Source organism: Carcharodon carcharias, chromosome 5 (genome assembly GCF_017639515.1).
Source record: "Carcharodon carcharias isolate sCarCar2 chromosome 5, sCarCar2.pri, whole genome shotgun sequence".
NCBI classification, from domain to species: domain Eukaryota; kingdom Metazoa; phylum Chordata; class Chondrichthyes; order Lamniformes; family Lamnidae; genus Carcharodon; species Carcharodon carcharias.
This window is the reverse complement of record NC_054471.1, coordinates 111,580,603-111,596,438: the sequence shown is the minus strand read 5'-3', so window position 1 is coordinate 111,596,438 and position 15,836 is coordinate 111,580,603. Positions and strand designations below refer to the sequence as shown.

Sequence of the window (15,836 nt, the reverse complement as noted above, 5' to 3'; positions counted from 1 at the left end):
TTGCCTTCTATGTCAATCTATTAGTAATATATTTTTGCATGAGATTGCTTGGTTTATGTTAGTTGAAATGCATAAATTCTTCCACAAAATTGATGCAATTTCAAGCCTCCATTCAATTTCAAGTAACCAATCTGAACATTGTGTTAATGGGATGCAACATAGAGAAATTGGACTCAGTGGCAATGTTGGAAAAGTGATAGTATTGCTTCAGTAAGATTTGAGTACTCTTTCATATTCAAATTAGGACTGGTGGAATAAGGAATTTGAGAATTGCAACATTGGCTAAATATTAATTGTATGTTATCACTTAATGTCACAGTTTTATTTTAAAATAAAAATCCAAAGACCCATTGTAAAATGTATTATACTTTTATTCGTTTATATATAGTTGTACAAAAAATTTGGAATTAACATTTATCATAATTCTTAGTTACAATATTTGCAAATAGTTCTTGGCTCAGGTACTTACAATTTCAATTACACACAAATATTAGGAGTACAGAAAAGCGATATTAAAAGTATCATTTTAATATTAAAATCACTTCTATATTTTGCTCTGGATGAAATAGGCTCTGTTTGATTTCTCTGAAGAGTGTAGTATTCTCCACATGTGGGCTTGGCCAGGCCAACAAACATAACTTATAAATTTAAACAAGTCACTCAGACAAAATGCCAATTTCCATAATTGATTAATCAGGTTACAATGCCAAACTGACATTGCTGGCAGTAAAATATTTAATATTGTAATTCTGTCTCCTAATGATCAACCAGTTAATTTTATCGTTAATATTTATTCAGTGAATTGTGGTGAATTTCTGGGCACCAGGTGTCAGAATCAATTATACTCACGTCACTGTTTACTCCACCATAACAATATGCTTCTACCTCAATTAGAAGAGAAACCTACTGGAGTAGTGCAGCATTTTATTCATTTCCTGCACAGCAATCTATGCAACCTGTCTGAGTGAATCTGCCAATTTAGTCTCCGTTAGTGCCAGATTAGGTGCTATTTTATTGCTTTGCGTCCAGGCCTCACCAAGAACTCTGCTGAGAATGCTCAAACTTATTTTATGTGAGGCCCTTACACCCAGTAGACAGAAGAAGCTTTCATCCTGTTGGACTGGGCTGTATTCAGACCCAGTTCCAGGGATGAAGATACAGAGTTAAACAACTGTGTCAACTCTACTAAGTCAACCTTTTCAACACACTGACTGGCTGATAGAGGCTGCGCCTTTCAAATGACTCACTTGCTGACCCAGTTTCTGACCCATTTTAGAAAGACAAATACCATTGTCTGTCAGTGCAGCTAATTTTCACATTTCCCCCTGGAGCAATGAAGGTGCTAATCCGATGTTCCTTATAAACATTGCCATTTTGTTTTTGCAATTGTTCTTATCTATTTTTCTATCTATGCAGAATATACTTGACAATAAAAATTATCTCCTCAAAATATATACTACTTCTTAAGGATCAAGAATGCTGGCAAATGTGGAAGTTTGGTGGTTTAAATAAGATATTTAAAAAAATCTCAGGATGTGGAGAATACTGGCAAGGCTGGTATTTATTGCCTATCCCTAGTTGCCCTGGTGAAGGTGGCGGTGGTTGAAAATCCTTCTGTTGCTTGTTTTAAGGTTTAGCAACATAGGATTTCCAAGTTTGTGCCCATGATGATTTGCAGTAAAGGTATCAGCTGGAAAGAACCACACGTCAAAGTGATGGAGCGTGGCCTCTGTGGAGAACAATGGCGTGATTAACCCGTATTGCTCAGCAGAACGACTCATACAAAAATACAGTTGACTTACAGCATGCAGAAAAATATTGCAGACAATTTATTCTTCGCTTTCAAATCCAATAATAGTATTTAAAGCAGTTCAGTGTATCTGTGAGCAGAGCCCACTAATTAAACATCTCAGTGCCATACAGACAAATCCTCTGAGTTAACAGAATGCCTTTGTTGAAACATTTTCCATTATAATGCACATTTTACTATGTCATGCCACAATGTAGTATACACATGCTATATCTGTACAGCTCAGCCACGTTCTACATTCAAGCTGTGATTTGTTGTATATCTTGGAACTATGAGTTCATCCAATAGATTCCTTCTAAGCCCTCCACTTTCAAATTTTCACAATTGTAATTTTCTGCAAGATAAGTGAGTGGGACATTTTCTGAATCATTATCATAAACAATACACTGGTCTTTATAAAACAACATTCTCAGCTTCTCTAGCATTTGAAAGAATGTTGCACAAAATTAATCTGCTATAATACAGACTGGGGACGAGGGAATAGTTCTCTTGCCAATAGTTTTAGCTAAAAATAATGTGTCAGCACAACCAGAGCTTCCCATTTTGTACTTGGTCTTAACTTTTTCTATCGATAGGAGGGTTTTTGACCCTGTAGTATTCTTGGAATTCTGCTTTACAACTGAGAAAGTGCTTGCTTCCTTCTCCTCTAGTTATTTCCCCATATCTTCCAATGGCGTTGATTCATACTGGGTACAGTTCCTTAGGGGCTTGTCATTCTGCAATACTTCAGCGAAGTGGCCATATTTTGCGTGCAAGTTTAAACAATGATTAGCGGCAAGCCATAAATGGTACTGCAGTCTAGCAGGATTTTGTCCTTGTCCAATTCCTGTGCATATGCATTTTCCAGTTGGACCACTGCATGACAGCCATGCCTAATTTCTTCTTTTTGCACTCCAATTGCTACTTTAGTGGAGATCAGCCAATGGAGCAGTGAACGTGATCTTCCTATTCCACATCAGTTGCCCATTATTGCAGCGAGTTATTTATTCACCAAGCCACTGAGGAGCATTTACGTTATCACTTTTTCAGCATCAAATCATCACTATTTTATAATATCTGTTCTGCTGAAAGGTGATAAATCTGAAACGCTGTTGCACTTTACACATGCTACCTGACCTAAGTATTTCCAGCATTCATTTCCATTTCACATTTCCAACATCTGCAGCATTTTATTTTTTGTGCTTATGTCACTATTTATTATGCTATGATAATATCACAATTGCTTCTTTCATTAACGTGTTCCAACAGTACTTGAAACTTTTGGGGGGAAAATAATATGCATAGGATTAAGAAATTGTAGAACTAAAGACAGACAAAGGCCTTAATTAATTTCCAGTCATCAGACAACAGCCTTAAACCATTCTGACCCCGCACCTCTAAATTGCAGCTATTATTCCTTCCGCTGTTTAAAATAAGTGACTTATTAGTGATTGGGAATGTTGTAGTTTTGTGATTTATATACTGGGTAGATAGGGTTACTTGATAATTCATGCTGAGAATAAGTTTTCTCTGCAATAATGCTAAATTATAAAAGAGCTGCCAAAGTTCCAATTTATTCCTGCAAGGTAAATAAAGATGAAATGGAAGAAGGAACAGAATAAAATATATCATAATGTGTATTATTGGGGGTACATTGGCTGTGGTAAAATTACCATAATTGGCTGTTGCCAAGGTAATTGTAAGTCTGTTAAAGTACTGAAAGATGCAGTGCGAAATGTTAGTAACTTTGAGGTCAATGGGTGAACAATGAAATGAGATCATTAGTGAACGGGGAGGGTCTGAAGAAAACACCGGCCACAACCTATTGTGACAATGATTTGCTATAATGTTTTATTTTAATCATCAAATCATGAGAAGGATTACATGTTTCAAAGTTCATATGATTCCAACTCTCAATGTTGCTTGTGGATAAAAATTAAAAATACAAATCAAGGGACAAGAGGGTCAAGAAAGGAGTCGAGTAATTTTTCAGTACAGGTCATTCTTCATTTGAAAGTTTTCCTTGCCTTATTTCTCTTCTCTCTAATTTCCTACCTTTTCCCTTCTTCTTTTCCTCCTCCCCTTCCTCTTTGGAGCTTTGGTTTTTTTTAATTTCTCTTTACTCTTTTACTACTATTTGCCTTTGATTTTGATTTTCTGTTTTTCATGCTGCCTACAGCTCTTTTTCTCTATCTTTATTCTTTGAGCTGTTGTGTACGAGGGGAAGGTAACAGGATATTAAGAGAACCCAAGTAAGCTGAGGGTAAAGCTTTTCTTTGGTCAACCTTGATTTTTCCATAAAAGCAGGATGCAAGGGCCCTCAAAAGTCTAATTCAGGGGCATTTGTATATGATTTAATTACATTAATATCATTCGGTGCAGTCCAACCAGGGCATTGGCTCCAGGTCTGCTCAGGTAGGATGGAAGTTGAGAGCAGAGAGAAACTAAAGGCTGGGTGAAAAGTAGTTAGGGCACATCAGGAAGTATTGTAAACAGATGTAGGAATGAGGAGGATCTGGGATATAGCAGGACCAGTTAGTATTGAGGATAGAGTTTGAAGTAGAATGTATTTAGGGAAAAGTATGGGGAGTGGGTAACTGAGATTGAGGAAGGAGAACATGGGGAAGTGGAAGGAGAGGGGAGCTCTCAAGATGGTTTTTATGTATGCCTTTGGTCTGCTGGGCATTTCTTCTGCAATGCAGCTCTGGGTTGGACTGGGAAATGGGTTAAAGAGGCTTTGCTGGATGATGTGTGCTGGTGGGTAAGATACAGGTCTGGGGCTTATATGTTGGGCCCCATAGGGTGTGGTGTGTTACTCAAGTGATCGGAAGATGTGATTAGTAAGCTTGTAATTTTCGTTTTGAATTATTGAATTTTTAATGGCCAGAATTTTTAACTCGGTGGACAGGCATGCATCTGACCCAAACGAGCGTAAAATGACATGCACTCATGCGATATTTTGGTTGGTGGGCACACGTGGGAGTCGGCAGCATGTCCGCCGACAGCTAACAGCACTATGAAGGCCATTAAAGGTGGTATGTACAGACATGATGGGCTGAATGGTTGCAAACTTTCTAAGTTCCTAATTCTATAACCGTTCATTGAATGTTCCTAATGTTATCGGTGTAGTCCATTGATCCTGATGGCTTTTCCTCAACTCTCTTTAAACACTTGGTTCAAAAATAATTCAAATAATTTGTTCTTTACTATTACAAATACTGATGAGAGTTGATTTTGAGCTTCAGACAGAGAGCAGTTGGCGATAATTCATTTACATTTCTACCTGCTGGAGAATCTCATTTCCATGGTACAGTAAAATTTGTTTGATGGCATTGTAGAGCAACACAATGCATAGCAATGAGAGGCAGGTAATATAGTTTAAAATGCTTTGTTTCAAAGGGCCTAATAATTTACCTATTACAACAGTCAGCATGATAGGAAAAACAAGCATGCCAGAAATATCCATTATCTGTCTGATTAAAGTGGCATTATCAGATGTTGCAAGCAGTCAGTTTTGTGTTGAAATGCAATTATATTAATTGGAAACTTATAAAGCTATTGTAATACTTGATACACTTAATGCAGACAAGTAATGGTATCCTATATCTTCAGAAGAATTATGCTTTCTGTAAACCGAAGATATGCAGAATCTTTACAGTGCAGGAGGCCATTCAGTCCATTGAGTCTGCACTGGCTCTCAGAAAGAGCATTTCACCTAGTCCCACACCCCTGCTTGATCCCTGTAACCTTGCACATTCTCTCTTTCCAGGTAGGAATCCAATCCCTTTCTGAATACCTCAATCAAACCTTCCTCCACAACCCTTTCAGAAAGTTTGTTCCAGACTCCAACCACCCTTTGTGTGAAATTTTTTTCCACACATCACATTTACTCCTTTTGCCAATTAACTTGAATCTGTGCACTCTAGTTCTTGAGGCTCTCTTTAGCAGGAGCAGTTTCTTACTATTTACCCTGCCCATACCCCTCTAGATCTTGAATACCTCTATCAAGTCTCCTCTCAGCTTTCTTTTCTCCAAGGAAAAGAATCCCAACCTCTTCAATCTAGCCTCATAGCTACACTTCTTTATCCCTGGAATCATTCTTGTGAATCTCCTCTGTACTCTCTCCAATGCCTTCACATCCTTCCTCAAGTATGGCACCTGAAACTGGACACAGTACTCCAGATGAGGCTTAACTAGTGTCTTATACAACTTCAACATGACCTCCTTACTCTTTTACTCAATGCCCCTATTAATATAGCCTAAGATACTAAATGCTTTATTAACTGCTCTCTCAGCGTATCTTGCCACCTCCAATGACCTATGTATGTATACACCGAGGTCCCTCTGTTCCTGCACCTCATTTACAGTCTCCCCCTTTGTTTTATACTGTCTCACCATATTCTTCCTGCCAAAGTGGATCACCTCACACTTCTCTGCATTGAACTTCATCTGCCACTTGGCTACCCAATCCACCAACATATCTATGTCCTTTTGAAGTTCAAGACTATCCTCATTATAGTTGACAACATTTCGAATCTTTGTATCATCTGTGAATTTTGAAATTGTGCCCTGAAAATTACAGTCTAAGCCATTAATATATATTAGAAAGAGCAAGGGTCCCAACGCTGACCCTGGGGAACTTCACTACAAACCTTCCTCCAATCTGTAAAACAACCATTTATCACTACTCTCTGTTTCTTGTCACTCAGCCAATTCCTTATCCAAGTGCCTACTTTCCCTTTTATTCCATGACCTAGAATTTTGCTCACAAGTCTGTTGTGTGACACTGCATCAAATGCCTTTTGAAAATCTGTATACACCACATCAACAGCGTTTCCATTATCAACCTTCTCTGTCACCTCCTCAAAAAACTCCAGCAAGTTAGTTAAACATGATTTCCCCTTAATGAATCCATGTTGGCTTTCCCTAATTATCCTGCACTTGTCTAAGTAACTATGGATTTTATCCTGTACTTTAGCTTCTAGAAGTTTCCTTGCCACTAAGGTCAAACTGTCTGTAGTTGCCAGCTTTATCCTCGCACCCCTTTTTGAACAAGGGTGTAACGTTCACAATTCTCCAGTCATCTGATATCTCTCCTGTGTCTAAGGGAGACCGGAAGATTATCAATAGTACCTCTGCAATTTCCACCCTCATTTCCCTCAGTACCCTTGGATGCATCTCATCGCTCATGGTACCTTATCTATTTTAAGTAAGGATAGCCTTTCTAACTCCTCCTCCTTCTCAATTGTACATTCTTCTAGTGTAGCAGTTACCCCCTTTCTCACCTCAGCCTGGGTAGCATCTTCTTCCTTTGTAAAGACAGATGCAAATTGTTCATTCAATACCTCTGTTATTTCCCCAGCGTCCACATGCACGTCCCTTTTTTTGTCCCTAATCGGCCCTAATCTTTCTTTTACCACCCTTTTATTATTTATATGCTTATAGAAGACCTTGGGATTCTCTTTTATGTTCACTGCCAGCCTCTTTTCATGCTCTCTCCTTGCTTTACTTATTAATTTCTTCACTTCTCCTCTGTTCCTTTTCTATTCAGCCTGATTCTCCATCATATTTTCTACCTGACATCTGTTGTACGTACACTTCTTCCTTTTCATCTTCACCTCTATCTTCCTCGTCATCCAGGGTGCTCTGGATTTATTCGTCCTACCTTTCCCCTTCAAGGGAATATACCTTGACATTGCCTGCAATACTTTTTCTTTGAAGGTGGCCCATTGGTAAGCCATTGTCTTTTCTGCCAACATTTGATTTCAACATGCATTCTCATTCCATCGAAGTTGGCTTTCCCCCAATGAATTATCCCTGCCCTGGATTATGCCCTGTCCTTTCCCAAGGCCAAACCAAACCTTATGATATAATGGTCAGTCCCCTAGAGACTCCCCCAGACTCCCCCACTGATATTTGATCCACTTGGGCCAACTCATTCCCCAGAACAGGTCCAAAAGTGCATGTCCTCTCGTTGGACTGGAAATATACTGCTGCAGAAAATTAACTTGAACACACTCCTGGAACTCTCACTCTCTTGTCTCTGTACTATTCCTATTCCAGTCTATGTCTGGATAATTGAAGTCCTCCATTATGATTACTCTATAATTCTTGCACCTCTCTGTAATTTCTTTGCAAATTTTTTTCTCCACATCCCTTCTACTAGTTGGTGCTCAATATATGAAAGCGATCAATGTTATTGCACCTTTCTCATTCTTTACCTCTAGCCAGGGAGATTCCGCCCTTGACCCCTCTGGAACATCCTCTCTTGCCAATACTGTAATGCTATCTTTAATCAATATTGCCATTCACCCCACTTTTCTTCCTTTCCTGTCTGTCCTAAACACCTTGTACCCAGGATTATTTAACACCCAGTCCTGTCCTTCTTTGAGCCAGGTCTCTGTTATAGCAATAATATCATAATTCCATTTGTCAACATGTGCCTGCAGTTCACATGTCTTATTAATTACATTCCATGCATTCACATACATGCAAATTAACCCTGATTTAGGTTTTTTTTACTTACCCCCTTCTTCTGACTCCACCTAATGACTTACCATTGCCTATTCTAATTCTACCAAACTCTCCAAGTACTCTATCTACTTTGATACTGCTCTCTGATATATTTTTGTTATCAGTTGATACTTCACTACTTCCCACTGCCAGTTTTTCACCTCTGCACTCTGAATTTCCCCTCAGGTTCTCATACCCCTGCCATTCTAGTTTAAACCATCCCCAACTGCACTACCAACCTCCCCATGAAAACATTAGTTCCAGTCCTGTTAAGGTGTAACTTGTCCTTCTTGGACTGGTCCCACCTGCACCAGAACCAGTGCCAACGCCTCAGAAATCTAAAGCCCTTCCTCCTACTCCATTTCTCCAGCCATGTGTTGAACTGCTCAATCTTCCTATTCTGATGCTCACTAGCACGTGGCACTGGGAGTAATCCTGAGATTAATGATTTTGAGGCCCTGCTCTTTAATTCCTTTCCTAACTCCCTAAAATCTGCTTTCAGGACCTCATCCCTTTTCCTACCTATGTCAATGGTCCCAATGTGGATCACAACCTTTGGCTGCTCATCCTCTCCCAAAAGAATGTCCTGCAGCTGCTCCATGACATCCATGACCCTGGCACCAGGGAAGCAACATACCATCCTGGAGTCATGTCCGTGGCCACAGAAATGCCTGTATTTTCCCCTAATTATGGAATCCCCTACTACTAGAGCATTTTCACTCTTCCTCCCTCTCTCTTGTGCAGCTAAGCCATCTGTGCTGCCCCGAGCATGGCTCTTGCTACAGTCCTCTGAGCAACACTTTGCTCACCAGTATCCAAAATAGAAAAGCGGTTAGACAGCAAAATATCCTCAGGGGATTCCTACACTGATTGCCTGTTTCTCTTAGATACTCTGGCAGTCACCCATTTCCTCTCTGCCTGTGTAGTTCTCAGCTGTGGCGTGACTACCTCTCCAAATGTGCTATCCATGTAATCCTCAGTTTTGCAGATGCACTACAATGACTCTAGCTGCTGCTTGAGCTCCGCAACTCAGAGCTCAAGTTTCTGCACCTGGTGACATTTCCTGCAGGTGTAGTCATCGAGGGCACTTTGTGCCTGCACACCTTCCCACATCCTGCAAGATGCACATTCCACATGGCTGAGCTGCACTGACATACCTTAAATTTTACATAAAGCATTTACTATGTATTTATTTACTAATTTATTTTGAATATATTCTTAATTCATTTAGAATAAATCCTATGTATACTACAATTTATTTTGCTTATTAAATGCTAGTACCACCCACAAGTACAACTAAAAGCTATCCATTTCTTAATTACACAGGTATCTGTTTTAGGACTTGCACTGTTTTCCCACTCCCGATATCCTCTCCTCTCGCACTGTTTCACATTCCCAACTGTCTCTCCTCTCATGCTGTTTTCACAGTCCCGACTGCCTTTCCTCTTGCGCTGTTTTCACACTCCTGACTGCCTCTCCTCTCGCGCTGTTTCCACACTCCCAACTGTCTCTCCTCTTGCATTGTTTCCACACTCCTGACTGCCTCTCCACTCACACTGTTTTCACACTTGGAGATATCCAAAAGCAATCACTAACAATCACAAATTTAAAACAGAAAAGTTCTCAGCTAAAATAAAGTGGAAATGCAGAAAGGTTACATGACCTCACAGATCACCATAACACCAATAAATGGGTCCTTTTCTCAGATATCATTTTTGACCAAGATTTCAAAAAACAGTGGAGGGAATTTTAAATTTTGATGTGTTATTAGCAGTGGGAGTTGGATGGTTATGGCCAGTAGTCAAGGCCTGGGTTTTCCTACATGCTGTGGAGTCTTAACTCTACAAATTGTGATTTATATCATTGACAGGTTCCTCATCTATATGGCAACCTGATTGACAGGCATGGCTTTCAATCAGGATATGAGACCTGATGTTAGGGTCGCATCTGATCCCAAGGCCAGTCCAATCCCTTGTCCCAGAGGGGTTCCAATTCCATACTGCAGGAGATGGAATCCATTCCTGACTGGGGGATGCGGGAGCGGAACATTGGGGTCTGGGAGAAAGCAATCCTCCTCCTCCTGGCCCACAAGGAGTGCTCACTGTGGGTGTCCTCACCGTGCTGCAGTTGTCACGTTACCCCAGGACCATGATTTCCTCTTGATTTCTTGAACCATCCATGCCTTTAACTGTTGGCCTTGGCTCAATAGAAACACTCTTGCTTCAGCAATAGATAGTTGTAGTTGCAAGATCAATTTCAAGATTAAAGCGTGTAATTGAAATTGACATCGGTCCAGTGCTAAGGAAGTGCCATATTATCATGTCTTTTAGACTAGCTATTGAACTGACTGAAATGAACATAAAGGATCCCTTGGTCCTCTTTGAAGTAGAAAAGGTTTCCCTCAGTGCTGAGGTCAACATATATCCTTTCCCTGCAAAAATGGATTGACTGGTCATTTATCTTGCTACGGTATTTCTAAAACAGAAACTACACTTCAAAAATAATTAGATGTAAATCATGTTTGGATAGCCTAAAGATATGACAACCACTATATAATGCATGTTCTCAAAAAAGTTTACATTACTCTTGCCATTTTAATCATCTCTCATTCTCAAATTTCTTTAAGTTCCTGAACATTGTTAATTTTTGTATTATTTATCTCTGCTTTTTTCTTCCTATTCCTCCCTTCACCTCCTCTATCCTAAAAGCAATAACTCATGTTGGGGTACAATTCCTCAGGTTGCCATTCTCCAATAATTCAGTCATCATTGAAGAGTGAATAGTGGTATGCACTCCTAATATTTACATGACCCTGTTGTTGGGATTTGGGGTGGGGTCACAGTGAGGTCAGACCTGTGAGTTGAAGCTCCATGCTTGCACTTTTGGCAACACAATGATGTTGCTGGGATGTCTAGTCCCTGGCCTCTACTTCAAATGAAGCAAAGGACAAGCTAGGCAATAAAGATTTTTTAATTTAGTCAGTTCAGTTGTTCTTCTCCACTGCAATACTGGAACACAATTCTGTGGGCACAACAGTGTGCACCTATTATCAAAGGACTTTGACAATTCTGAAAAGAGTTTCAGATTCTAAAGAGCTTTATTACTTTGAGGTTAAGAACCATTCTGCGTTTTATGCACTGACAGGGGTAGATCGTGAGTTTGAATGATTGGGCAAAATGGGTGAAAACAAGTCAGCAGTCTATTTGCATCTCTTCAGATTTTCATTTCCATTGACTTCACACTTCCAAAATGCGCTCGAGATTGGTAAAGTCCCTGACCGCCAATGAGATTATTAGCGCTTTGAGGTTTAACAAGGCGCCCGGCAGAGTATTGGAAGTAGAACTAACTATTGTGAGGGCTAAATATCCTCAGCCTTTTAGGTATACACATCCACCACAATTTTAGCAAATGTGTGACAGAAAAGCCAGAAAATAGATTGGGTTGTTCACCCTGTATCCTGGTTGGATTTTGGAAATTCTGTTGTCCTAATGAGAGGTGCCATTGTCTCCTGGTTCTTTGTAAGGTGAGCAGTAACAGTTAAATTGAGAACTAACAATAAGAGGTCACTTCTTCCTGCTCTCTCATGACTGGCAGCTGGTAAGCTGACTGGGAAGAAGTATGCTGGTCCTCCAAAGAAAAGGGGAAGGCTCTACCTGGAGAGGTGCAAGTCAGAATCATGGACACAACCCTAGAAGGGTAGAAATTCTCCTTTTTGTCGTTTCCATGGAGCCCTTTAAGAAAAAGAGCCACAGGCATGCACCATATTGTCACCGGGCTGAGGAGTAGGTTTAATATCATTCCATTGACTACAACAGAATACTGGGGCAGATGGACAAGTGCCTGACATCACTATGCGAAAGACGAAACCACCCCTTGCCTCAGACAATCTGCCAGAGTAAGCACGATCCTGCTATAATTATTGGTTGGGTCCTGGTTTTTATTCTAAAGATATAAAGTGAGGACAGATAAGCTGAGCTAAGCACTATCAATCCAAGTTTAGAAAATGTGGATGACTGAGGGCACTTTGTAGTTTGGCTCTTGGTTTACAAAGGTTTCTAAAAATGCTTTTACATACCATTAATTTGATCACATTCAGGATTACTAAGAACAAGTAAAGTATATTGGGAAATATATGTTTCCCACATATAGAAGCTGATAGGTGGAAATCCTTTTTGAGGATAAAATATGGATGGATTTAATCACATCTGGTAGTGAAAATGAAATATGTATTAACCTTTTTGACCTAGTCTGAGTATGATCCAAATTATAAATGCAAACTTGACAGGCAAGTAGTTCCACCTGATATGTTTATATCCAACTCTTGAACTGATGCATGTAGAACACTTCTAACTATTACATGGGATGCACTCTAACTTACAAATCCAGAAATGTAGATTTTAATACATGGCTGAAAGCAAAAAGAAATTCAAATGGAAGGCATTTTAGATACATGTGGTATCTAACAGGCACAAGAAATAAACTACATTTTAAACCAACTTTGTAGATAATGTGTGTATCAAGATGTCTATTTAGCCCTTTGAGAACCTCCCATTTTTGAGAACAGTACTGACTAATTCTTTTGCAAGACCTTGACACATTTCAAAAGGCACAATACATTTACCATTATGATTTCTAAATACATTAGCCTGGATATTCCATGTGGCTACCATTGGTTGCCCATCATATTTCTGATAGAACTCCCTTGAGAAATGCCATAAATGGCTAAAAACAGAAATCCCTCTGGAATTTCAGGGCCCTTAGCTTTTAAAGTATGGAAGACTGGAAATCTTTTGGATAGGCACTACCCAGCTTCTTCAATAATAGTATTCAATAATAACAACCTTCAATTAATGCAAATAATTAAATATCATGTCTGTTGCAATCACATGGAAGTGATAAGACTAATGAATTGGACTTAATTGAATATATGACAGGAAAATATGAGGCTCTGCTTTCAGCTGTAATCTTGATCAGTGGGAATGCACACTGGAGAATTAGGTGGAGAGATTAGCACACCTGATTCTTGGTGCTCTCAATGTTCAGTGCAGAGTTCTGCAATTTTTAGTATTATGGTATATGTTTAGGAGTTAGATGTGGAATAAAATTTTGAGGTGTGCAATAATAGAGTCTGGAGTGAATTCATGCCATGCTCCATACCTTGATTGATAATGTGGCGTTTTCATTATTCCATATCATCTTAAAATAGGAGTGATGTTTTCCAAGACCCTGTGCCACTGGTGGGCTCTGGCATGCAGCAGACAGATGAATGGCTTTCAATTTTCCTGCCCATCGTTTTCAATGGATGACAGTGCACTGGCAGTATCTTGACCGCCAGTAGCGTGGGGTTTGGAAACTTTTGCCTTTATACCACCGTTGGAGAAATTTTCAGATTTAAAATGGAGAATTGCTGCAGAGACCAATTTTTGTTGAGAAATTGGTCCAGTTATGGGTTTTATGTAGTTATATCAGTGTAATGCTGCTTTCAGTAAGAACCATTATTCTGAAATTACACTGGGCAAATTATTAGCTTACTACATTTGATCGTAATACCTTCCTCTGCTCTTTTGATACAGATGTTAATCCTCCATTTTCAATAGCTTAACACCTCAGTTGAAAATAGCACAAAAAGAGATGTAAAATCACATTAGGCAATTAGACCTTATTCTCATGGTATTACTTCAAAAGGCCCTATCTCAATAATCAATAAAGGATGAAAAAACTTTGAAGGGGCATTATCTTCCTAAAAATACATTTGAAAAACTCATTGCTCATAAGCAGTACACTCAGCAGAAACCTTTACATGTCAAGAGCACAACTCATGAATTTAAGTATGCATCCCAACAATGATTTGCTATGGAGAATGCTGAAGGTTAAAATAAATACCCTTAAACATTGTACTTCTGGAACTGGCAATGGGCTATAAGCCAAGGGTTACTAACTATCCCATGGGACAGACTGGCTACACTATTCTATTTTCTGCTTCTGCAGTTAGTGATGGCATAGTGTTGGCACATTTCATAGATAACTCAATGCACTGCACTAGGAAATCGGTATGCACATGTCATTCTGATTTAAGCCATGCTGTCAGGTATAAGTGCAACCTGCATATTGTCACTTTCACATCAGTGAGTAAGGGAAAAGGACCAGCAGAAGACAAGTTCCCCAGGGAACTACTCACTTCATTGTTACAAAACAACATTTAACAGAGTCCTGAGATCCCTCTTTGTCATAAAATAGCACATTGTAGGGAAAGTGAAAAAAAGACAAAATCACTGAATTAAATTTATAGTATTAACTTATTATATTGGTTAATATTTAGTGCCAGTTTGAAATGTTATTTCAGTTGCACCATTTTGCATTGCCACAGGCTTAGCAATGATTTTCATTATCAGGCATTTTATCTCTTTTAGGGGATGTTGTTGTTTTTGACTCTGCCTTTAAAATGACAAACTTTATACAGCAACATTTGAACAGTTCAATGGCTTTCCTCTTTAACTGTAAAGCATCAAGCTCCCAATAATTCAGAAGCTAGTGATGCTATTCTCATTCAACTCTGCTACTTATAATTACAGTTGTATTCTTCCACAAGGTGTTACTTTATAATGGATACTTTAATCTCAATTGCTAGGTATAAATGGGAGCTCTAACTCTATTAATTAAGGGAGGTCGCTTTCTCTATTGGAGTTAATCTCCCTGTCAGGAATATTATGAATCAATATAATAATTTGAACATTAATGCAATTAAAAATGTTATTTTACTTCAATGGAATTAATCATAGTAAAACAGATACTCCATAATGTGTGTGTGTGTGTTTGTTTTGAACCCTAAGCAATGGAAAAATAAACCAGGCATATTATGCTGTGTCAGTAAAATGGCATCTTCTATGTGGCTTTTAGAAAATTCAACTATAGAGTTTGTTTCAAATTGGACAGATACAGCACATTCATTTGAGTATCACTGACACATTTACAAAATCTCCTCTTGGTCAGCACACAGGTTTTCCCTCACCTGTTTAATCCATTGGATGCATGGAAATTCCCTGACTGTGGATCTGTACGCACTATTTCAAAACTGACCTCTTTCTGGGTGTTGAGTCCCTAAGTTGGTCCACTGCACTCTGACAAAGAATCTGGGTATTGGCAGACCAGCAAATGAGAACTGGATTTTTATGGAGAAAGGTGCTCTGACGTTTTCAGAGCTACATGTAGATTTCAGCTATTGCTGCATTACTGCATGTCCCTGGATCCTGGACAACATGTGCACAGGTCACCTATGGTGGCCCTTTGTGCTGAAGAAGGAATCCTGCATGCACAGCTTCAGTCTCCATGCAGGTGGCTCTGAGGGAAGAAAGCCTTGGCCATGACATGCTTTCAGGCGTAAAGAACTGGCGTTAGTATTGCAAAATATGGATTCATCAGGTTTAGACAACATTCCTTTAGTCTGCTGAATTCTTGCTCCATCTGCAGTGCCGTTCTGCAGCAGTCAAACTTCAATGATGTTAATTGCTGGTGTGTTATTTTGGAACTAAAAACA

The 15,836-nt window shown here is 39.3% G+C and overlaps 1 protein-coding gene across 4 annotated transcripts in view; it reads right to left on the bottom strand.

The window, feature by feature from the left end:
• Positions 1-353: 353 nt before the first annotated feature.
• The window catches only part of LOC121277978 (fibronectin type III domain-containing protein 5-like), a 288,355-nt gene continuing 272,872 nt past the window's right edge, over positions 354-15,836 (bottom strand). For 2 of the 4 annotated variants that reach the window (XM_041187933.1, XM_041187935.1), the window contains one exon: positions 354-2,144. In XM_041187933.1, coding sequence (XP_041043867.1) covers positions 2,121-2,144 — 24 coding nt within the window. In that variant the 3' untranslated portion in view covers positions 354-2,120. Of the gene's footprint in view, positions 2,145-12,592; positions 15,828-15,836 lie in introns of those variants that run through there. The other 2 variants (XM_041187932.1, XM_041187934.1) reach the window with 1 other exon arrangement.